Source organism: Notechis scutatus, chromosome 7, assembly GCF_049901735.1.
Source record: "Notechis scutatus isolate UNSWTSFEM ecotype Mainland chromosome 7, rNotScu1.2, whole genome shotgun sequence".
Classification (NCBI taxonomy): domain Eukaryota; kingdom Metazoa; phylum Chordata; class Lepidosauria; order Squamata; family Elapidae; genus Notechis; species Notechis scutatus.
The window spans coordinates 26,816,505-26,841,511 of record NC_142015.1 but is presented as its reverse complement, the minus strand read 5'-3'; the positions used below and the strand labels follow the sequence as shown (position 1 = coordinate 26,841,511).

The 25,007-nt window shown below is 47.5% G+C and overlaps 1 protein-coding gene across 3 annotated transcripts in view; it reads left to right on the top strand.

The window, feature by feature from the left end:
* The window catches only part of ZBTB16 (zinc finger and BTB domain containing 16), a 133,159-nt gene that overhangs the window by 67,766 nt on the left and 40,386 nt on the right, over window positions 1–25,007 (top strand). For 2 of the 3 annotated variants that reach the window (XM_087969747.1, XM_087969746.1), the window contains exon 4: window positions 13,839–13,925. In XM_087969747.1, coding sequence (XP_087825873.1) covers window positions 13,839–13,925 — 87 coding nt within the window. The remainder of the gene's footprint in view (window positions 1–13,838; window positions 13,926–25,007) is intronic. The other variant, XM_087969748.1, reaches the window with a different exon arrangement.

The following is a 25,007-nucleotide window of genomic DNA, read 5'->3' as shown; positions in this document are numbered from 1 at the left end:
TGAGCCTTGAACACAACAAGCAAGACCTGGTGTGGAACAGAAGCTTCAACCACCTGTGGTCCAGGAGTCAGGAGGTTCTGCTTCTTTTTGTCTGCAGTGTAAGGAACCAACAACCAGGGACCCAACCTGGTTTGCATTTTCCTTCCTCACCTCCATAGTCTTCCATGGGGACCACAGGCTAGGCCAAGCATGGGAACGCGTGATGCATCCTTTATGATTCTTGCTCCAGGTCACAGGGACCATATAATCTTGCCATAGGAGAGGAACGATGTACCTTCCGAATGTACCTAGTGGTCCTTCTGTGGGTTCACATCTGGAATCTCTGGCTGCCTGGCCCCTTAGATCAAGGATTCTCAGCCTTGACAGCTTGCAGACAGTTGCTAGCTTGGAGAATTCTGGAAGCTGGAAGTCCACACATCTTCCAAGTCGCCAAGTTTAAGAAACACTGATTTAGCCTGGAGATGCTGGAGGTTGAACCAAGGCTTCTGTAGGCCATGCAGATGTTCTACTGTGGCCTTTGGTCCTTCCACGGGGACTTCAAATGTTGCCTCCCTGGTACTGAATACAAGACTGAACCCTTCGGAAAGTGAGTGACTTGTAGTTGATTTTGAGGGGGCTTCACAAAAGGATGCTATGGATAAGGCCTGTTCAGTGGGGGAGACGGGTCCAGGATGCTTTATGGATGCCCAGGTGTCTTCAGCCTTCTCCAAAGGGCTCTCCCTCCCTCCCTCCCTCCCCCACTCTTCCTCTAGTTAGTATAGGGATCTCCAAATTTGGCAACTTTAAGACTTGTGGACTTCAACTCTCAGAATCCATGTCTGCATGGGGGATTCTGGGAGTTGAAGTCCACAAGTCTTAAAAGTAGCACAGTTCAGAGCCACCCCTGCTCTAGTCTACCTTTGTCCTGTCCGCTTTCCATGTGTTTGACAATGTTCCCTTTAAAACTGCCGCATGAAAATAAGGAACATGACGGGTGGACACGGCTTGGTGGTGAGACCCCTGGGGCAGGATTCACAGAAGCATGAAACCCAATTTTGTCCTTGTTTTCCCCTTCATGAATTCATTTCGGAAATGTTATTTCTTTCTCTATTTATTAAAAAATTTTACATTAAGATTTTACTGGTCAGATGACTGATAAAAATAAGAAGAAAAAAAAACCTGCATGAAAATACCTCTGCCGAACCTACCTCGCCCCTTATCCGTAAGAGCGATAACGGCAGAGTTGGGGATGTGGTGGCGGCTGTAACCCAGAAAGCGAAGCAGGGGAGCCTGGAGTGGCTGAAATAATCCTGCCGAGAGCCTTGCCTTGGGGTTTTAAAAAAGGAAATAAGACATTGGCATGGATGTTCAATTTAGAAATCGGCCTTATGATCGGTTGAGAAAGAGAGAGAGAGAAAGGAACGAAATAAACCATAAACCGCCCCCCCCCTCCACTGCCCTTAATATGCTTCTGTCTGTGGCTTTTGGAATCTGAATTATTCTCTTCTGTAGGTTCCACTGCAAAGGAAATGGGTCTTGGACCAGATTCACCCAGGAGGGGAGAGCTTTTCGGGGGGAACGGAGGGAGAAAACTAGAGTAAACCCAGTGGCTTTCTTTTTTTTTTTTTCTCCTCTTTCTTTTGTTTTCTTTTTTCTTTTTTTTCCTGGGCAAAAGAAGAAAACGAGGGAATGGGGTAGAGAACAGGCTAAATTTAAAATTGTAATTGGCTGACTTCCACAAGCTTGCGGGTGTTTTAATGACTCATAATAACTTCATTTAAAACCAGCTGAGCAGAAAATAGATTGGAGAAGAGCCTCAAGCCATTATGGATTTCTCTGGGTTTGGGTTTTTTTTTTATTTCTCTCTCTCTCTCTTTTGCTTCTTTCCCCCACTTTCCTCCCCCCACCCCCTCTTTTTTGACAAGCCGTTTTCGGCAGCCAGCAAGTGAGGGTGCTCTGAAGACTTGGCTGATTTCTCTCTCTCTGTGTGTGTGTCTCTCTCTTTTTTGAGTTTGGTGGGCTGCCCGAGAGAGATTCTATAGATCCCGGGCTTTGTGTGATATATTTTGTGTATGTTTGTGTGTGTAGACTGATTAAAAATAGATGCCTTGAGGTATTATTTTAGCATCAGCGTCTGGAGAATGTTTCTTTTTTTTCCTTTTCCTTTTTTTGCACTTTTGATGTGGTAAATAGGACATAAATAAAATTGTTTTTGAAATGACTGAATTAATTAGGTAGTAGAGTAATGGCAGTGCATAGATTTGCTTTGCAAACTTTTTTTTTTTACAAAAAATTATTTTCCTCTTTTTTTAGCAGGTTTCGTTACCTCCACCTTTTCTCCTCCATCCGGCCTTCTTCCCTCTCCATTTTTTTTTTGGGGGGGGACGCGGGCTGAATCATGTTCTGGGGCACATTTTAGGGTCACACCAATTGCACACTGTGTCCTCTGGCAAGCGGGGAGAAAGAGAGAGAGGGAGGGAGGGAAGGTTGGGCGCCTGTGAAATTTTGGAGGATTGCAGCGTCAGAAAATATGCGAGTTATGAAACTGTGGCTGGAAAGGGAAGGCAGCTGAGAGTCATGGCTGGCCATAACTCAGGAATGGGCAGAGGCTGCCAAAAAACCTGACTGTGCTCTTTAATGTCTCCCTGGATGTAAACAGGCGAAACACATTTGTAAGCTGGGAAGGATGGAGACGCCTCTGGACACCCAAGCCAGTTATATGGCTCTGTTAACAAAACAGCCACTCTCAGTTAAGGGACAGGGAAGGGGATGTAATGTGTCCCTGAACACACACAAGTCATGCCTTTGATCCCAGCTGCCCCCACACACACAAAAAAGGGGGGCCAAGCAAAGCATATTCAGGGCCAGAGTCTGTGTCCAGTTGGGTCTCTTCTCAGCACAGGACTTCTTCTCCTGCCAATCTGGCCCAGCGTGGGAAGTTGTGGAGGGCAGCCGGTGTGCCAGTCTCAACTAGAAAGAGGCCCAGAATGAAGGGCCAAACAGCCACCTTCGGCACAGCTGGCCTATCTATGGAGGAGGCTCCTGTCGCTTATTCCAAGTTACAGGCTATTTTCAGACACGGAAAAGAAACAGAAGGTCCCTTCCTTTCCTTCTCCAGGCTTGGCTGGAGTAAGACTATGAAAAAGTTCAGGTTGACAGGTCTGCATTGAGCATTACCTGGTTCAGAAGAGAAATGGGTTGGCCTCTCTCTGTCTCCCTCTCTCTTGGTTGATTCCCACAGCCTGCTCTTGAGCCCAAAAGTTGGCCAACTTTTTCGAACCAACAGTCTCATTGAAGTGATCTCCCACTCCCCGATAGGCCAAAAATAAGAGGGGGGAAAATGAAGACCGATAAATGGACTGAAAGTGAGAAGACACTTAGGACCCCACAGTTCACACCTGAGCTACAATTCTCTTCTTATCAGTTAGAAGACAATTTGTTGATTTCATATCATCTTTTAAAATTGTCCATCGAAATTAACCACCTGATGCATTAATAATGATTTGGGGCGTCTTAACTATTGGGATTAAATACTAACTTCCTTAGGGCTCAGGCCTAAGGAGATATCAATCCTGTCCTCCAAGAGGAACCCCAAACTAGGAAAGTGGAGTGGCCTTCAGAGAAAAGAAAAGTTGGAACATTCATGGTGTATCTTTGAGGGCCCGGTCAGATTTCATTTGAGGTGAGGTCAGGAGGCCAGTTGCACACATCTTGCTATTTGCCCCCTCCTCAAATCTGCAGCGTCCTGATCCGATCCCCCCTTCTTGATCGAGAGCCCAGTTGTGTGTTAAAAGTGAGATATCACACGTCTGGATCATGTAAGGATAGCCCAGTTGCATTTGGGAACAATGTGACCTCATAACTTCCAACCACTTGCATCTCTCCAGGACCCCAAAGTCAGAGCATGAGGGTCTCGGTTCTGCACTGTGGCCTGCTGAACAAAGAGACCCATCAGCCCCACCCAAAGAGAAGGAAGAGGGTACAGTAACATCCAGGGGGCCTGACCCCAGGAGCATTCGCTCTCTGTTTCTTGGGGTCTTCAGCCCAACCTGCCATCTAACCAATCGTATCCTAACCACCTCCCCAGGGCAGTATACAACAGAATTTTGCTCATTTTCATGGCGATTGCTCAATTTAATGTGGAGAGATCTTCAAGGGATACACATTCACAAAACAATTTCAGTCATTCCAGTCGATGACCAGCTCTAAGATGAAATTGAGAGGCCCAGATTCACAAACTGTCTGGCATCTGGTCCAAGTTACCCCTTTTTAAAAAAATGTTCAGAAACATAGTTCTGCTGTCATTGTTGGCATGGAAATGTGATCCTATCCTGCCTTTGGCAATCTATTTCTTGCAAAAAGGAGGGAAGGAGAGAGAGAGAGAGATGCTTAAACAAGGAGATATATGGCCTTTAGGTGTTGTCTGTCTCCTATTCTGATCTCAGCCCTCTTGAGAGCTGAAGCTTCTCCTTGCTATAGTCTATGACCTATGAGAGATTGGAGATGAGTAGAGTTAATAGTTATGAAGGATGTCAGATTATCTCAGACCAAGTCAGGAAACATAAAGCATCTGGCTTGCCACCACCCATGAAAAAAGGACTAGCCAAGTCCCTTCTTGGTGGAGATACCATACTAGGGCTAAAGAGAGATGGTCTCGTGATACATGAGAAACAGTCCCAGAGCAGGAATTATGAACAAATTACAGCCCTTAGTCCTTGGCTCCGATTCTTCTGTTTTTATAAAGCTGGAAAGAGTTGAATTCTCAACTCCTGGTCATGTCAACATTGGGAGCTCTTCCTCCAGTTGGTTCTGTTTCTCCTCATGGGTTCCTTCTCTCTCTTCTTCTTCTTCTTCTACCTCATAAAACGTTAGGGATGGGCAAATGATTGAATTAGTAGGTTTATAAAGTTAATAGGCCATCATTTATCCAGCCCCCTGGAAGAGACAACAGGTTTATTGGTGGCATTTGTACACCTAAGCAAAGGAAAGGGAAGCGTCAAGGGCACTTTAGTGTTTAAACAGATGTTCCTGGTTGATATTCTTGATAACAGTGGATTGACTGGGTTAAAAAGGGGGATGTTAAATGGAGTATTTTTGTTTTTAAATCACCGAGCTAGTCTTCGCTGAAAAGAGAATGTGTTTGATGCACTTGGCTGCCTCTTGCTCCTGGCAGTGTCTTCCACATATTTGAGTCATGCTCTCAACTCCTCCGTTGCAAATAAATAAATAAATTTGAGGGTGGCGAGGTAGCAATTCTGCTCAGCAGGTTGATCCCATCTCTTCCTCAATGCAAATGGCTGCACAAAAGTTCATCGCTGGCCCTGCGTGCTCAGCATCGCCCGTGTTTTCAGTTCCTCTCTAACAGCCCAAATCTTTCCACTTTCTCAGCCGGCAATTTGAATGTCATTTTTTTACCTGACAGGTACCATTTAACAATGCTCAGGAAAGGAGGCCGTTAAAAAAAAGGGGGGGGGAGAAAGACAGATTTCTCATACAGATTTCTCAGGTGGCTTAAAAGGAGGAAGAGACAAGCGAGGAGCGTTTGTGTGCAGGCAGGCTGTTGTTTGGATGTGTCTCCTTACATCTCCCTTTCCAAAACATCCACTGTGGTGCTGTACAATGTCACACACTTCAGTTAGAGAGGGAAGGGGAAGGAGAAATCAAAGGGTGGGAAATCAGCAAGAGGCATCTTTGCATCCAACCGCCTCTGTGTGTGTGTGTGTGAGAGAGAGAGAGAGACAGTTAAGGCTTACACACACCAAAGGCAATTGGGTAGGTGTCACTTTTTAACCAGTTAGAACGTTTTTACTACTTCCTAACATCAGAGGTACAACCTTCTGGGGAGAGTAGATACTCCTCCTCCACCAAACCGGTAAAATTGGGGCTTGGAGAGCGTTAGGAACGGGAGGGGGGTCTCTCTCTAGGCACAGCCCTGCTGGGTTGCCGCATTTTGTGGGCCCACTAACTGTTTGGCAGAAGGTATAAACCGGTCTTAAGAAGACGTGCTGCTGCTGCTACCTTTTATTCAAAGGAGTTGATGCAGACAGGCAGCAGCTGATCAGTTGCCTCTCCATTTTTCAGCCTCAGATCCCAAGGGGTGGTGGGGGTGGTGGAAGGGAATCTTGTTTTTCCCCTGCTTTAAACAAAAGGCAAAACCACCCGGAGAAGGTTTGACCAGGGTCCCAAGTGCCAGCCTTTTCCTAGGAAGGTTTGGCAGACGGAGCTTGGTGGATTTGGGCCTCAAACATGGCTCCCTGCCCTGGTCCTCCTCCTCCTCTGCATCTCCTTCAGCCGGTTGCCCCCAGGAGAAAGCGGAAAGGCCTTGTCCAGTCGGGTCTCTGTGGTGGTTGGGTGCTGAAATCAGAATCGCCTCCCTCCCTCCCTCCCTCCAATAGATGGGGGACCGTCTTTGGGTGGAGAGAAAATCTACTCGCCTCCAGAGGTTTTTATATGTCAATCAACTTTTCTATCCTAAGTGGAATTTCTTTGATGAGAAGAAGGACAGGAATTAGTTCTACCAACCTGCAGACAAACAATCTAATAGTAAACCAGCTAATCAGGGAAGAACCAGGAACTCGCCCACCGACAACCAAGCTCAGTGAGCACCAAGGACCCCATAGTCCTCCTCCTCCTCCTCCTCTTCTTGTTATTGTTATTGTTATTGTTATTGTTATTATTGTTTCTTCTTGTTGTTATTGTTATTGTTGTTGTTGTTTCTTCTTCTTCTTCTTCTTCTTCTTCTTCTTCTTCTTCTTCTTCTTCTTCTTCTTCTTCTTGTTTTCTTCTTCTTCTTGTTATTGTTGTTATTGTTTCTTCTTGTTGTTGTTATTGTTATTGTTATTGTTATTGCTATTGCTATTGCTATTGCTATTGTTGTTTTTCTTCTTCTTCTTCTTCTTCTTCTTCTTCTTCTTCTTCTTCTTCTTCTTCTTCTTCTTCTTCTTCTTCTTCCTCCCTCCTCCTCCTCCTCCTCCTCCTCCTCCTCCTCCTCCTCCTCCTCCTCCTCCTCCTCCTCCTCCTCCTCCTCCTCTTCTTCCTCCTCCTCTTCCTCCTCTCCGCAAACCCCACTCCCTTCTAGCAGTGATGATGCTACCTTGTTGGGTCATGAAACACCTGCAAGAAAACAACCAAGCTCATGAGCATCAAGGACCCCACATTCCTCCTCCCCCCACAGCCCACTCCCTTCTAGCATTGATGATGCTACCTAGTTGGGTAACGAAATGTCTGCAAGAAAACCGCCAAGGTGAGAGAGCACCAAGGACCGCTCCTTTCCACAAACACTCTTTTCTGCCAGGACAGACCTTCCTGGCCGAGGGGGATACTCTTGGAAATGCAAAAGTTGTGTTGTGAACTTCTTTCTGGAGTTCAAAAGGCCTGTCCTCCCCACCCCGGGTCACACATGCCAAAGGTAAAGGGGCAGCTTGAGAACTCGGTCTTGTCCCGAAGGTCCGGCTATCTGCTGAATCCTCGTGGTGTGTGGAAACTACCACTTGATTTTGCCAACCTTGTTGAAGGGGAGATTCGGCTGAGGATCTGGGGCCTGGGGCGATCCATCTCCTCCAACACATTGAGATTCTTGGCAGCCCACGGGGTCCCATCCTTGCAGGGTCAGCCACCAGGAAGTTGGCCGCGACTGTAGGCAGCTTGCTAAAAATACTTCTTTTTGTCTTTTCCCTTAGCTGCCCGCAGCTTCCCCAAAAGGGTGCCGGGTTTTTTATTTTGTTTTTCAAAGTCCTGCTTCGGTGAACGCTGCTGCTCGGCTTCGCTAGGATTGTGTGTGTGTTGTTGTTGTTTGGGGGGGTTTGTTGAATCCAGCCCCCCCCCCCCGACACATGACTTTTGAGTGTTCTGTCCTCAATGTTCTGTGCTTTTAATAAATCTCTCTCCTTGTTTTTCTGAAACCCCGGAGTCATGATGAGCACTGAAGCTGGCTGACATTTTCCTGGTGACTCACATAGTAAAATTAACCTTGAACTATTTGCATATGCAGCCGCTGTGTTCCCTGGCTCCTCTTTTCCTCTCCCTGCCTCTGTGTGTGTGTGTGTGTGTGTGTGTGTGTGTGTGTGTACACACACACACACACACACACATGCTTCCCCAGTCTTTTTATGCCTGTGCAGATTGCAAGATTTCTGGCTCGGTCTCACATTTTGTTTTTCTGATTTGATTTAGCACTTGGGGTGGGCAGGAAGGGGTGTGTGTGTTTGTGTGGATGTGTGTGTGTGTGTGTGTGTGTGTGTGTGTGTGTGTGCTGGCAGGCAGGCAACAATTTCTGCTTCCAGTACACATCGACTTGAGCGAGCAAAAGAACACCCAGTCCTGGTCTTTGGAAACTGGCAGGCCGTGCACTGTTCCCTGGCTGATAAGGCGTACTGTAAATAAGACTGTACGGGCTGCCGTTAAGATGGCCCGGCCTGCCCTCATTGTTCCTGCTGTGTTTTGTGGGTCAGCTCTCTGGGTACGCGCTGTACTTCCCTTATGCAACCCAGCCTGCGTCTCTCGGGGGAACATTCGAGATGTTTATTCGAAAGTCCCGGTTGGGTTGGGTTGGGTCTTGGAAGCCTCCGGGACTGGATGAGGATGGTGAGATGTTGATGTTTGGGAGTTGACCTGGAGATTTCTGCCCTCTGGCAACTGCATCTCATGTGTCTGTGGAGATTCTCTAGTCAACCCAGGTCATGGTTGTCCCAAAGGTGCTTTTTCCAAAAGGCCACTGGACATTCTTCTTTTGTTTTGTGTCGTCCCCCTGAAAACATTTGGCTTCTCACCCAAGAAGCTTCTTTGGTTCTTCAGAAGTTCTGAACTGAGGAAGCTTCTTGGGTGAGAAGCCAAATGTTTGGAAGGAAAATAACCAAGCAAGTCCAGTTGCCTTTTGGAAGTGCATCATGTATGTTCTCCATTTGGGTTTCTCTAAGCCTCGTGCCTTCTCCTCTTCTATGGTCCTTTCTCCTTTCTTCCGGACAGCGGACAAGTTTGGCCAGGACATTCATAAACTCTTGGGCCACTGTTGCTTGTTGTTGTTGGTTTGGTGAAGAGGCCATTAAAGGAGGCTGGTAGACTTCACTTGAGCCTGAAGCTTTGCCAGACCCTTCCCCATGGTCTGAAATACTGGTGGTTCCCACACAGGACTAGCAGCATGTTTACATAAAAGTAAGTCTTCATGGCACCTGGGACTCCCAGCTGCCCTTGACTTCCAAGGCACAGTTTGACTGCCAGTGGTTTCTTGGCACGGACACTGGATCTGCCCATGATAATGCTTAATTAATCTCCAGTCTTAATTTTAATGGATCTTTTGGACTTTAGATGTGGCTGGTCACTTGAACAGAAACCCAGGATATACCAGGTCTACCCATGGAGTAAATGAAATGTTTTGCGTTGGGCTTAAACCCCAAAGCCATCGCTGAAATAATGGAAGTTGGCACAGGATAATTTTGGGGTTCCACCCTTCAGAAACGCTGAAGAAGACGGAAAGTGTTGCTACGCAAACTGCCCCCCCTTGCACATGCACACCAACACCCACAAAAGCACATGCCTTTGGCCCCTGACCCCCCAGTTGCGTGGGGGGGGGGGCAGAGGGGCTGAAGAAGGCCTGCACACTCTTTTATGGAAGCTGCTTTCAAACCCAGACCAGAGTTCGGTTTGTTCCTTCCTTGCCCCTGCCCATGTGCAGAGTTGTTTCCTCTTCACCTTGAGCTGCTGGCTGAAGCCCAGCAGGGGAGCAGCCCCCTTGCACCCCGGAGCTCTGCTCCCCTGCTGGGCTTCAGCCAGCAGCTCAGGGAAAAGAGGAAGCAACTCTGCACATGGGCAGGGGCAAGGAAGGAACGGGGCCTGCAAACCGAACTCTGGTCTGGGTTTGGGACGTGGGAGCACGTCTAGCCTTGCTCTGCCTTCTCCTTCCCTCTCCCCCCACCTCCCCCCAGCCTGTGATGTCAGGACCCGGCCTCCCCCCTCCAGCCGCCCCCCTTCCCCAGCGCCCTGGATTCTGCTTTCTTTTGAGGGCCGGGCCATTTGGCTTAGGTACACTTGAGTTGCTTTGAATGCAAACTTGACATCTCCCCCGCCCTTGTTTCCTCCCCCAAAAGCAGCCGGGAACGGCTTATGCACAGTAAACAGGCAGACTGTCTTATTGATTAACAGATGAGGCCTTTATTATCGATCAAAGCTTGGCGAGAAAATTTATCACTTTTAATTTCACTGCTGCCAAATTTTTCTGCCTCTGAGCCAGCCGTTACTGAGGCAATTTAAAGGCGGGGGGATTATTCTCCGGCGGGGAGGGGGCATCTGTTTTATTTTCCTCCCTTCTGGGGGTCCACTCTGCCGTGGGGCCGGGAGGGTCTCCGGGAGGGTGGGAAGACGGAGGCGTGGAGGGCCAAGGAGAAGGCAGCCCCCTCAGGCCCTCGCGCTTCCCTTCTGCCAGGGGTCAGCCCCCCCGCCCTGCCCCAAAACAGCCCCCCAACTTCTCCAGGGTGACCCCAGCCATGCCACGAGCTCATCCCCGTCCACTCTACGCTGGCCGTGGCACCCTGCTCCTCAGCGCCTGGCGGGAGGCCTGGGGGGAACCGTGCCTGCTGGAGCAGCCTTGGCCAACCTGTGGCACGGCTGGCCAGGTGGGACTGAGGACACCTGGATGGTGTGGCTGATGCTGGGGGCGGCTCTAGCCCAAGGGGGCTTCGGTTTTCTGGGAGAGCAGCCCTGGGATGGGGGGGCTGTTCTGTGGGGAAAGAAAAGGGGCCCCCAGAGTGGTAGGAGGCTCCCCTCTTTCTCCAACTGAGCCGACCCTTCCTTAAAGACAAAATCACCCCCACGTTCTCTTTTCCTTTTTCTTTTCTTTTCTTTTCTTTTCTTCTTCTTCCTCTTTTTCTTCTTCCTTCCTTCCTTCCTTCCTTCCTTCCTTCCTTCCTTCCTTCCTTCCTTTCTTTCTCTTTCTTTCTTTCTTTCTCTTTTTCTTCTTCCTTCCTTCCTTCCTTCCTTCCTTCCTTCCTTCCTTTCTTTCTCTTTCTTTCTTTCTTTCTTTCTCTTTTTCTTCTTCCTTCCTTCCTTCCTTCCTTCCTTCCTTCCTTCCTTCCTTTCTTTCTTTCTCTCTTTCTCTCTTTCTTTCTCTCTTTTTCTTTTTTTCTTCTCTTTTCTTCGTCCTCCCTCTTCCTTCCTTCCTTTCTTTTTCTTTTCTCCTTCCTTCCTTCCTTCCTTTCTCTCTTTCTCTCTTTTTCTTTTCTTTCTTTCTCTTTCTTTCCTTCTCTCTTTTTCTCTTTCTTTCTTTTTATTTTTATTTTTCTTCACTTCTCTTCATCCTCTCTCTTTCTTTCTTTTCTTTTCTTTTCTTTCTTTCTTTTTTTCTCTTTTCTTTTCTTTCTTTCTTTCTTTCTTTCTTTCTTTCTTTCTTTCTTTCTTTCTTTCTTTCTTTCTTTCTTTCTTTCTTTTTTCTTTCTTTCTTTCTTTCTTCCTTCCTTCCTTCCTTCCTTCCTTCCTTCCTTTCTTTCTTTCTTTCTTTCTTTCTTTCTTTCTTTCTTTCTTTCTTTCTTTCTTTTCTTCAGACCAGGCTGTCCCTCAGGCTTGGGCCTCAGCATCTCCTTGGAAGCGGTGAATCCAAACTTCCAGGTCCTAACCCTGGAGTTCACCACTCTGGTCTCTCTAAGGGGCTTCATTTTTCTCCGCAAGGGGCTTACGGGCCGTGCAGAGGCCCCCTCTGTGCTCGCTTCCCTTGTTACAATGGGGGCCCTGCCAACCCACAGTTGCCTTCTGCCTTGCGGTGCATTTTCTAAGAAATCCCACAAATGCCACACCTTCACAATAGTCGTGGAAATTATCTTTCAGTCGGGTGTGTTGTTCTTATCTGATAGTGTCGTTGCCGTTGACTCGAGCCTTTTGTGCGCTGACGGGATGTTGTGATCATTAGGGGAGCGTTGGAAGGCACGGAAAAACAAGGCTGCTTGCCACTCTGACATAATCAGGAGGTCGAACCCTGGAAACGCTGGGTTTGTTTTTCATCACCTCTTTTGGGGGTTTTTTTGGTTTTTGTTTTGCAAAAGAGAAACACTTTGTGTCCACATTGAAATTCACACTGCCCAGATAATCCCATATCTGCTTGGCTGGATCCCATCCGTCTAGCTCAGCCAGCTCTCTCCAGCGCCTGTGCCAGGAATTCCACAAAAGGGGGACATTTTGGGGACCCCATGCCTGGAATATTTAAGGTACCCCTCAGACCAGGATGGCGGCTCTATACCTCTCTCACAGAGCAGACTGGCAGGCTAGCCACGCCACTTGGAGCCCTCCACGCTTTCCCCTGGCGCGGCCTGTTAGTTTCCTTTTTACCCCTGGCCTCTGCCTATCTGCCCGTGGTGGAGAGCAGAGTTCCAATCCTGTATCTTTCCCCTATTTCATTTCTTTGAAGTAAAAGTTCTGGGAGAGACGAGAAGGAGGGACCAAATGCATTTGGGAGATGTACAAGGCAGCTGGAGAACATCTCTGTTCCTTTTCTTCATTGTAGAACTTCTCCAGGTGTTCCAAGTGGCTCTCCATGCCAGGGTGGCCCAGCCTTCCTTGGAACGATCATGCAATTGGATCATGGATCTGTCAAAATGTAGGAGGGGCTGTTTCAGGGAAGACCACCAGAACTTCGTTCCTGCTAGCAGTTGTTCAGTCTGAGATCTGCTGAGATTTACAGGGGTCTCCAAACTTGGCAACTTTAAGACGTGTGGACTTCAACTCCCAGAATTCAGCATAGCTGGTTGGAGAATTCTGGGAGTTGAAGTCCACAAGTCTTAAAGTTGCCAAGCTTGGGGACTCCTGCTCTATGTCCTTGTAAGTCCAGAGAGTTGAAAATTTAGTGAAACCTTTAGCACTTTGGTAAAAGAAAAAAAAATTAACTTGAATATATGAACAGTTAAGTGGAGTTTTGTTTATAATGTGAAAAAAAGAGAGAGAGAGAGAGAGAGAGATGCTGGCTGAAGAATTCTGGGAGTTGAAGTCCATAAATCTTAAAGTTGCCAAGTTTAGAGACCTCTGGATGAGAATAAAACCATCTAATTCACTCCTAACATCTGTCATATCTAGGTAGTCTATTTCTCTCTTTTTGTCTCTATCTATCTATCTCTCTGACAACTTCCTATCTTCCTATCTTTCTATACATCCATCCGTATCTATCTATCATCTGTCTGTCTGTCTGTCTATCTATCTATCTATCTATCTATCTATCTATCTATCTATCTATCTATCATCTATCTATCTATCTATCATCAATGTTCAGTATATGGCTTGTATCTTTAGATTTTCATTTATCCCCAAACCCCAATAAAATGCCACAAAAACATATAAATCAGAGCTTGTTGGTCTAATTCGGTGTTAGCTTGGTGATGGCAATGTAGTGCTTGCTCTAACCACAGCCCCAACCACTGAATAATTTTTTAAAAAATGTTGGTTTAATATTGGGATAGCTAAAAAACAACAACAACCCATCTTGCAAATCTCCATAACCCACGGAAATGAAAAAGTGCAAAAATAAGAACCATTCAGATCTCTTATCAATTCTACATATAGTTTTCTCTGGACTGTATATTTGATAGTTGTGGTGTTTGTGTGAATAATGTCCCCAAATGTTGATGGGATAAGAGCGTGATATGCCTTGAAAGAGGCAGCATGTATATTTGAGTGAAGATCGTGGATTCATTCCAGTGTTCAGTTAAAAACTAATCTTTGCCCTGGATACGGTCAATTCTATTTGGGGATCCCTCCATTTGTGGTTGTCGTGCTGAGCACAATTTAGTGTCTCAGAGTCAGTTTAGTGACCACTGTAATGATTCGTTGGAGCTTCTTGATATCAGCGTAATTTCCTCCCCTCTCTCTTTCTTTTTCTTTCCTTACAGCAGGTGCCAAAGTCTTTCTCTGTGATCATTGTGGTGCACAATTCTCTAAAGAAGATGCCCTGGAAAGTCACAGGCAGACCCACACTGGTAAGTGTCCTTTGGGGTTGGGCTTGTCCAAATTCCTCGGCACTTGGAGATAATATCCTCTTAGAGATGGTTTGGTGTCACTTCTTCCTAATCTGGGCCTTTTTCTTGAACTGGTGGTGTCAGTAAAATGGACTGTTCGGCCAACTTTTCACTAGTAGGTTCTGTGGATGTTGACGTTGAAGGCAATGAGAGTTCTTGACATTGGAGAGAAAGTCTAGCTTTCTCCTGCACAGTTTCTCCTCAAGATTTCATGGCGTTAGCTTGGCCAGGAAAGGACCTGGAAGATCTATATTCATGATGCCTCCAGAGGCACTGGGACTAAAGGTCCCAGATTGTCCATGTTTAATAACTGTGTAGAAGACACCAGTTGGGAAGGCTGATCTTGGTCGGTTAGGCTGTCCATAAATAGAAACAGATAGGCCTAGTGAATGTAAAGCACCTACAACTAGGGAGTAGAAACTCCTGTTGGAAAAGTTAACTTTCTGGACTGGTTCCACCACTAGCAAAATCGGTGTGGGTGTTGTGTGAGATGTTGCAACAGTCATCTCAGGTCGATCATCGATAGTTTTCCAGTTGGGTGAGGCTGCTTGGCCCCACTTTGGAGGGGCAAGGGGAGGGGAGGAGGGCTACGAACCGTGCCAGTCAGCACTTTGCTCAACAGCTGTTGCTCAACGCTGGTTGCCCCATTTCTGATTTGATCAAAGCCTGATTTAATTGGGTTCACCCAAGCTGTGATCTGCCTGATGAGCAGGTGTTCCCACCAGAAGACTTGGACGATTGCTCCACAGCAAGGAGAAGTGATCAAGTTGTCGTTACATACAGTATGAAACAAGAGATGCTTTGAACTGGCTGTCCCAGAGGGCAGCTGAGGTGCTAGGCTGGGGTTCGCCATCATGTAGATCCCAGAGTCTGCGAGACTCTGACCCCTCCGGGAGAGACGTAGCAACTGAGATCTTTCTAGAAGTTTTCAGTGACTCTAATCCCCAACTGGTATGTCTGCATCCCAGGATGGGAGAGTTGTTTCCAAAACACGAGGAGAAGATCCTGTTACTCCATTGTGAAGACATCTTGCCTTTAATATTCAGGCAACTTAAGGGCCTCCAAGCTAAACTGAGAACCTGGAAGAGAAAACAACGATGGTGGTGGATTTCTACTACTTAAAAGCAGAAAAGGAGGAGAGATACCCTCTCCAGATTTTTTGGAGTGCGGCTGTAGGAGAAGGTTCTCGGGGAAATGAAATTGGGCATCCTTTGTTAGGTTATCAATTGCCATAAGGGAACCAAGGGGAAGATGAGAGGCAAATCCTGGCCTTATAGCCGCTGATTTCATCCATCATTCTAGCATCAAATAGTCTGTTCAAACATGTTATCAGCCCACAAGACCTATGAGGATCACCCATGTCATTTGCGGTCACACACGAGGGACTTGGTTGATGTTGGCTTAGAGCAGGGATGGGGGAGCCATGGATGTTTGCTGGCTCAGGAATTCTGGGAGTTGAAGTCCACAAGTCATAAAAGGATCACGGTTCCTCACCCCTGGCTTAGAGGATTATGGGGCTCCATACGCTGTGAGATGTAAACCTAAATATGCAGCTTAGTGCGAGTAGCAACTAGCCCATGGCAGCTTTCACAAGAACCTCCGATTAAACAAGCTGCACCTTTGCATGGCGTATGAACTTGGCTTCTGGGAGCCAGGAGGGAATTCCCCTAGCTGTCTCCTGGACTGTATTAAGGCAAGCAAATCTGTTTAGTACTGATCCAGCCACGCAGGTCATTAAGGATGGGAAGTTTACATCTTAGAGCTGAAGCGTTGGGTGTCTGCTGCTCGTGGCTTTTCCACCCGAAGACCAGGTGGGTCAGCAGGGCTTCAGCATGGTGGACGTTTGCTTTGTCATTTCATCTGGCAACTTCGTGGGCAAAAGAGCCTGTTTATAAATAAAAGGAATAATAGCTTTGCTCCTTCAGAGACCAGCCAGATGGTCGGTGGTCACTTGCAACAAATAAACTGGGCTGTTACTCAGCCCCTAATCAGAGAAGGTGGCTCTGGAGCCTGGGCTCCCACCAAGAGATCAGGCCATGGAGGTTGGCCGTGTTCATGCAGAGTAGTTGAACAGATGAACAGAGTTGGAAGGGACCTTATAGGTCATCTAGTCCAACCTCCCCCCACCCAAGCAGGAGACCCTACACCATTTCTGGCAGGTGGCAGTCCAGTCTCTTCTTGAAAGCCTCCAGGGATGAAGCTCCCACAACTTCTGAAGGCAACTTCTGTTCCAGTGGTTGATTGTTCTCACTGTCAGAAAATGTCTCCTTATTTCCAGGTTAAATCTCTCCTTGTTCAGTTTTCATCCATTGTTCCTTGTCTGGCCTTTGGAGAATAACTTGACCCCTTCCTCCTCTCTGGGGCAGCCCCTCAAATACTGGAAGACTGCTCTCCTGTCTCCCCTGGTCCTTCTCTTCCCTAGACTAGCCAGGCCCAGTTCCTGCAACCGTTCATCATAAGTTTTGGAGCTTCTAGTCCCCTCATCATCCTGGTTGCTCTTCTCTGCACTCTTTCTAGAGTCTCAACATCTTTTTTATAGTGTGGTAACCAAAACTGGATGCAGGACTCCAGGTGTGGGTGGTCTTGCTAAAATACCGCATCCAGTTTTGATCACCACACTATAAAAAAAGACGTTGAGGCTCTAGAAAGAGTGCAGAGAAGAGCAACCGGGATGATTTGTTGGGCACAGTGGCACATGGGGGGACTCATCCCCACGTATCTGCATGGTCTCCCCAGTTTCTGCAAAGGAGCAGCCCATGGCGCCGCCTACGTCTCTTTCCTTTTGGCCAGAGAGGAAAAAAAACATGTCCAGCAGGGAGTTAGGACCTCCATGGTGACCCAGAACAGCACGTGGGGCACAGCCACAATTTCCTCTCAAAACTTTCTCCCCAAACTCAACGGAATCAAGAGCACGATTGTGTGTATGTGTGTAAATCTGTTTGTGTGTCTGTGTAAATGAGCCAAGACAGGAGCCAGAAGTGTGTGGTGAGGCTCTGTCTGTTTCAACAGGAAGATGCAGCTGCCATTGTGACTTTTTTGACCCCACCCCCTAATGCCTCTGCACACGGATGTCTGCCAACGGGCACCACATGCATCACGGCCCTCCGTCCACGAAATGATATCAGTCATGCAACGATGTTGGTCACATACGGTGTCCTTGGAGTTTGCCCCAGACCGAAGGGCCCCCTGGGGCAGGTGTGAACTTGAGCAACAAAGCAGAAACCCAGTTCTGCATTCTTCTCGTCTAACTGTAGAAACTCCTTGTTTCGGGTGGGATCCCAATTAGGGAATTTCTGTGTGAGAAGGGAGAGCCGCTTGCCTGCAGAAGTTGTGGGTGCTCCAACAATGGAGGTTTTGAAAGAAGAGATTGGACAACCTTTGTCTGCAATGGTAAATAATCTTCTTGAACAGAGAATTGGATTAGAGCAGAGGTCTCCAACCTTGGCGCTTTAAGCCTGGTGGACTTCAACTCCCCCAGAATTCTGGGAGTTGAAGTCCACCAGGCTTAAAGCGCCAAGGTTGAGACCTCTGGATTAGAAGACACCCAAGTCCCTTCCACTCTGTTATTCTGTTATTTCTAAAATGCCTTTTCTGTTAAGGTGCATTAAAACTCCCAGGAAGAGGGAAAGGTAGGCATTCTGCGCCTCTCCTGTCCCAGGGCCCAAGAAGCCCCACCTGTTTGCATCATGCTTCCTTCTAGGACGTCTCTCTCCCAGGCGCCCTCCTGGAACTAAAGTCGGAGAGGGCTGCCAGCTTTCAACCTCTCCGGTCACCTTGGGCGTGGAGGGGCCCACAGAGAGTCGTGAAGTATGTTTTGATTGAAAGCGTTTTGAGAGGACACGCCGGGGCCTGCCAAGGAGATTGGCCTCCGTGCCAGGGCAGCATGGAGAAGAACCAAAATAGGAGGCGCTGTGTCACTCTGACCCAAACGGGACACGTTCATCATCGCCTTCTTGAGCTGTAAACAAGGCCTTCTCGGTTACCAGCCAGAGAGGGGTTGTGTTTTCAGAGCGGGCTTTCTCCTTGCCAAGAAACCGATAGCTTCCTCTCGCTGAGCAGGACGTGAGGCTGCACTTCGGAGGGTGGGAGGAATATACGCCCTGCCTGCCAAGCGAAGGAGCCTTTTCAAGACCCTGCAAGGCTATGGCGTTTCCTCAGCTTCCCAAGCAGGGCGGAGACAAGCATCATTTAGCCTCCCCCCCCTTTTCAGATGGAGGACGGGAGGGGGGCTGTTCAAAGTAGTCGGCCGTCTCGTGCTGCCTTTTTCAGGGACCCCAAATGCCGGTTAAGTCTCAGAGAATATCAGGTGCCTTGCTTGGTGGATCAGAAAAAAAAAAAGAGGTCTTTTTTTCTAGGCGTTTCCTCTGCAGAGCCAAGAGGGCTTCTGGTCGTGGAATGGAATGGGTCCTCCGTGGAAAGGAAATTAGAGAAGTGGGCCAAAATTAACCCCCCACCCACCCAAAGCCTGAGCCAAATGCAAAATTAAGATCTCGGAGAACAGAAATCAAATGCAAGGGCCTACGTGGCTTGCAAACTATCTTAATCTTAGGAATTAAGCAGGGGGCTGAACCTTGAGCAGAGGACACAGAAGGGGGGGGATATTAAAAACCCTCTTTAAATTACCCAAAGGGGTGTCCCCTAGAGGAAACCCCCCAACCTTTTCTCCATCCTTCCAGAAAGCAGGACCCAAAATCACCTATTTGAGATTCCATGGACAGGGGGACCAGTGAAGCAGAAGCGCTGAAGCAGAGTCCGGAGCCTTAATTTGGATGCCTGTACAGGATCCAAGTTGGATTTGAGGAGGCTCGGTGTGCGATCCACCCCCCACCCCTGTCAGGACTGCTAGGTGCAGTAGTAGCAGTGAGGTTTTCAGGCCCAAGCAAGAAAGGCTGTTTATTTCTTACCTTCTTTCTACACTTCCCAGACAGGTGGCAAGGTTTAGGCGGGTCTTTCCCACCTTCTCCTTCTACCTAGGTGGGCTCCCCAAAAGTATAAGAATTGTGGTTACTGCTAGCAGATGTGGAAAAGCTGGCTTAGACATAAAGAGGAGACTGTATCTGTTGATCGTGTTGCTGTAAGACAGTTAAGATCAGGGCAGGCACGAAGTGTCCCTCTAAGGAACTGATCAGGCATCTCCATCCTCTCAGCCCCTGGTAGGCGTCTGTCATCCCTGGATTGGCACATCCTAGTTCAAAGCCAACCGTCCATTCTTATAAGAACAAACCCCACCAATTAATGAGATGTCTTGGGGTCGTGGGCCCTTTCGTTCGTTTGCCAAGAAAGCCACAGGGATTCGTGTCTCTGCAGTTACCAGGAATTGAGCTGAATGGAAAAGATTAAAAAGTTGTTTTGAATGAAATGTCAAGGGAAGAAGTGTTTTGTGTTGTTCGCTAAAAACAAGGATGGTAATGGTTGAGCATGGGTATACTCTTGGGTGTGAGTCGGGAATGTATTGTTGCGGTTGGGCTCCGGGTTTATGAGGAACATCAAGAAGATCTGAAATGTTCTGGAGGCCGGTTGCAATGCCTTCTGCTTGATGAAGGATCTATGAGGCAGGGAGGACGTTCAGGGAAATGGATACTTGGATGCTTGCAACTTCATGAGTCTGTGGAATAGCTGGACATTTCTAACAGGTCTCGGTTGTGATGCTTCCAGTTCCAGCCTTCTTCAATCTCCAGATATTTCAGAATTCCATCTTCCCGAATCTGGGGGGCAACCAATTGGTGTAGGGTGAGGAACAGTTGATGGTGACCCAACAATTTGGTCAAACTGGGCCACACTAAAGTGTGTGTGGTCGTTTGGTTGTAGCGGGAGTAGAAAGAGTCTCCTTTCTTCCTTCCCTCCCTCCCTCCCTCAATTTTTCTCCTTCTCAAGAACAAGTCTTCCAAAATCTCCAGGGAATCCGATTTGAATCTCCTGGTTTCTGCCTTAGTTGGAAAAGGTGAGACCATGTTCTTGTCAAATGAAAACAAAAACAGAAATGAACTCCACCCCTCCCAGATTACCCAGGGGTTGTATACGCGAGCGGGATTCTTTTGCTGCTTCTCTCCAAGCAGATGACTTTAAAATATCAGAGGCGATGGATATAAGGTTTCTCAAGGCTGGCCAAGATATTTCACATGAGCAAAGTTCTTGGAGCAGAACACGGTCTGACGTCCTGCTAGGGAAATGAGCTTGTCATTGGGCACCCACCCTCTGGAAAGGAGGGACTCCTCTCACCCCAGTTCACTCTTTCCCACTACCCTGGCATGTAGGGTGACTCACATCAAGGATAGCTGATGAGCCTATCATTTCTCAGCCATGATGCAGCTGGAGTCCTGCTCTTCAGAGCTAGACGGACCTCCTGAGGGGTCTCCTCTACCTGCTGCCGACCACCTGTCCTGCTCTGTGCAGTCCAACATCTGCCCGGGGGTGCATGGGTGTTGATTGGTCACAACGGAGCAAAGGCAGAAGAGTTTGGCCACCCTGTGATACCATTTCAGACAAGTGGTTGTCCAACCTCTTCTTAAAAGCCTCCAGTGATGGAGCCCCCACAGCTTCCGGAGGCACCGATGAATTTTTCCCATGCTTAGGGAAATTTCTCCTTAGTTCTAGGTTGCTTCTCTCCGCGATTCGAGGAGTCTGGTTTCCAAATGAGAAGGGAGATCTCCATCCCGTTCCACAATTTTTACTTGCTGCTGCTTTAATTCAACATAAAGCATTCTCGTTTTTTTGCGGGGGGGGAAGGCCCCCAGCCCCCTCCCTCCCCTTCCCCAGCCCTTCTGACTGTTGCTTTGACATCTTCCTTCTGGCCTGGGTCAGCCAGATGCAACCTCGTCTCCTGCACACCTTCCGTCTCAACCCTGCGTGACGCCTTTTCTGATTTTGATTTGGGTTATTGGCAGCTTCTGCCACACCCCCTCTCTTCTCCCCCCCTCCGTCTCTCTCGTTCCAGATCATTAGTAAACACGTTAGTACATCACTGCTGTTGCTGGCAAAGCCAACAAGAGGAGAAAAAGAGGGATTTTCCCCTCCCTCTGTTTCTTGCATCTCTGGGTAAAAGCCGTGAGGTGTCCAGTTGCCCCCAGCCTCTCTGGAGAAGACCCCCCCCCCTGCAACAGGCCACCCCAAGGAAGGGAGAAGTCAATAAAACCCAACGTGTAACCAAAACATGAAAAGCGATGAATTGCTTGGCTTCCCCTCTCCCGCCCCTTCTCGGGGATGTTGGTAGCATTTTGATTTAATATTGGACAAACACAAGGGTCTTTTTTATTCAGCACTCCCAGGCCTTGGGGCTGTTATTCTTCCAAATTTAATAGCATTGAAATTGCAGGGTTTGTGATAATTTGCCCATCACTTTCGCTGCTTCCATTGATGTTTATTGTCAGCGGGATGGAATCTCGATCGGATTCACTTAGATAACATGTCTGTTAAACATTTAGATAATTGTGCCATCATTAAGTTGTCACATTATTTTAGAGATTCAAAACAGTATTGTGGTAAGTGGAGGTACCGGGAGAGGGTGGGGGCTGCCTCCCACAAGGGTGGCAATTGCTGAGAAGGAGACGGAGGGGAATGTGTAGCTCACAACTTGCCTTTTGTGTGTGTGTGTGTGTGTGTGTGTGTTTTAAAAGAGAGAAAAAGTTGGCTGGCGGCACCTTCGGAGGAAGCATTAAAACAAGCGTCATTTCCTCCGATCAGAACTGTCGAAGGATTGCAATTAGGGGCTGTTTTTCCAGCCAGATTTCACATCTGGAGAAAAAACATGTCACCTTTGTGCCTGTCTTACCTGGAAAGATCAAATTGTGGCAGGCCGAGGGGCCTCCTTCATTCCACGTGGACAGAGGATGCCAGCTTGCTGTGGATTGCGCGCACAAAAGGTGCACCAACAAATGACCAGCAATAGCAATAGGCTTATATACCATCCCATAGCACTTTATAGCGCTCTCTAGGTAGTTTACAATGTCAGCATTATTTGCATATTCCCCCAACAATCCAGGTCCTCATTTTTACCGACCTCAAAAGGATGTAAGGCTGAGTCAACCTTGAGCCCCTTGAGGACCAAACTCCAGGCTCTGGGCAGAGTTTGCCTGCAATTCTGCATTCTACCCCCAGCCCACCAGTATCCTATAGGTGTCCATGTTGCATTCACATGAAACAACCTCAAATCTGCAAATAATTGGAGGATGGGGATAGAATCAGGTTAATGACCCCGAGGAAAGAGCCCATGAGAGAATGGCTATGGCCGCATGTTTACGGCATGTATGAAAAAGATCTGAGCCACCAAACTTTACTCTCTTGGACCAGTTGAAGATCTTACTCCATTAGCCAGAGAGGTCTACCTCCATTAAAGACGTTGGGAGGTGAGGAACCTTAGACCAAGTTCTTGACTTCCCCAAAAGTCAACGTGCTAAGGTGGTATCAAAAGGCTGGCTTCCTGTTTCTCTCAGATGTCCCTCAGATAGTCTCCAGGACACCCAAAGGAACGTTTGGAAGCCAGTAGACCTTCTTTTCAAGCAACTCCTCTACAGCCTCTGAAACGGTATTTCCAGGTTGCCGTCAGAATTAATAAGCATTAATAGATCTGTCTTCAGTGAAATTATCTAATTCTTGGGACCTTTTATTATAGACAGTGGTCAGCCTACATTTTGTAAGTAATAATTCCACAACTTAGTAACGGGCTGGGTGAAGCAACCCCATCTTTTCTTCTGGCTCGGGTCTTCTTCTCCACCCTGACTCCTCTACCAGTTCCAGGAAATGCCCATAGAAGAGAGAAAAAGGTCGCTCGGTCCTCCTCTTTGCACCTCATGTTGATAAACCCTCTGTTGTGTCTCTTCCTCTTTAGAGAAGATGCTGGAGTTGGCTCTTGGTCTCAGTTGACCTTTTCCTCTTCTCCTTTGGCAGCAGTTCAGGTCCTATTAATAAACATTTCTACCTGAACTCTGGTGTCACCACAAGTGTATGGGTATAATTCGTTAAGAAGGCAAACAATGGCTAGGTGGAGTTTTGTTGGCTTTTCATCCCTTTTTGGACAATCCAGAACCCCTTCCCTTCTGACAGTGCCCCCATTGACTTTTGAAAGCTTGTCTCTCCCCCCGCACACATACACACTCCCTCCCCAGCCTGAATAAATGAAAATCTCTTCCCCGGGAAGCAAATGAGTTTCTATTACTGCTTCACAGTACTCTAGAGAGTTTTAAGATAGCAGCTTGATTAAGCTTGTGGGGAAAATACTATCAGCTTGGTACTCCATAGACCGGGATAATGTACCGTTGGCATTAAGTATGTTTAAGGGTAATTATCTTTCCCCTTTTCATATTGGTTACATGGAAGGAAACGCAAGGAAGGGGGAATTCGGAGGGTTGGAATTCGGACGCCACATTCAGCAGGGACAGGTGAAGTGAACACCTGGAGGACAGAAATGGATCTAGGCAAAATGCAGGCAGGCCCTTCTTTGTTTTTGCCCTTTACCTATCAAGTGCTGATTCCTAATTTCTTTGTGGGAAGGATGGTTATGAGGTTTTCTCCAAAGGTTTTCAACTGCAGGAAACCCATTTTTCTCCTAGCTAGCCACTGCAGCTAACCACACAGTTTGAAATTCTCTTCTCACCATTCGTTGGCTGAGTCTCCAGCTGATCTCTGACTTATAACCAAGGACAGTTTGACAAAGCTCTTTAGATGCGACACAGCAGCTGTTGCACAACCCAAGGCCAACGTCTCTCTTTGACTTTCTTGAGATTGATGGATTGATGGATGACCCAAGATCAAAACTCGGGCAAACTCTTCCATGTGCTTATTGACCCAAATCCAAGGAGCTCCATTAAGTGAACGTAGGAAACCTACAATCCAAAATTGCTTGATATATTTGGGACCATAAGAATTTTATGGGAGCTTAAGAAAACTCCTGCTGGAACAGGCTGATGCCCATTTTAATGTGGCATTTTGTTTCTGATAGTGGCCAGCCTTTGGGGAATGGTCAAGTTGAAGGTAGAGACCTTCCCTTTCTCCTGGTGGATCCCTCACGACTGGTATTTCTTCTGAACCAAAGGCAACTGGTAGACCTCAGGATGAATAGTCCTCCATATGTTGATCCTCCACCTTGGCAACTTTAAAGCAACTCCCAGAATTCCCCAGCCAGCAGGAATTGTGGGAGTTGAAGTCTACAGGTCTTAAAATCGGCAAGATTGGACATCCTTGTCCTACTGAATTCTAAAGTTGACTGATGTGCCCGGAACAAACCCTGTTTTGCAGAGATCTGCAATGCAGCCCCCCAAAGCCCCAAAATCCCACCCAGAAGCTTTGAGCCAGGGCTCCTTTCGCAGTAATGATGTAGATTTTCATGGATCTGGGGCCTTTTTGCAAACAAGGCATGTCTCTTATCATATATGTGCCTAAATTTGCGAGGAAGTTGTCCAAGTAAGCCATAAGTGTTCTGATGGACCGATCCGTTGGGATACCATAGGGATCTGTCATCCATGTTGTTCCTGCTTTCCCAAATCTTTCAGTGGATTATGTAAAAGTTAGGAGAGTTGCGAGAAAGGAGGGGGGATCGATTCCCTCTCTACCCCAATGCTGATTGGTAGACTCTGTCGTCACCCCTTTCCTCTTTCCCTTCCGCTCTTTCACGTGGGATTCAGACCAGGAAGGGAAAGGCTGCGAGATTATTTGTATTACGAGGACTCCATAAACATCTGGGAGAGGATGGAGCCACCATCTTATCCTGCTAGCCTTCGCGAAAATAAGAAATCCATTGCTGACCTTTTTGTTTGAATCCCTCTGTCTTCATACCGAAGATGTCCCAGTTCCGCGATTGTTTTAGTTACGCTTTTGTGTATTCCCTAGTAACTTTTCTGAGATGGGACAGCTGGAGTTGCAAACAGCAACCCGTCTCTCTCTCTCTCATTTTAGATGATGTGGTGTGAATGTCTAAGACAAGGACAAATAAATAAGCCCCAGCCACATTTTCCCCAGCAAATTCTCACTGGCAATAACATCCGCGGCTGACGGTCAGAGCTATGTCAGGAGGTCTCGAACAATCCTCCCGCTTATTTTTGGTGCCTAAGT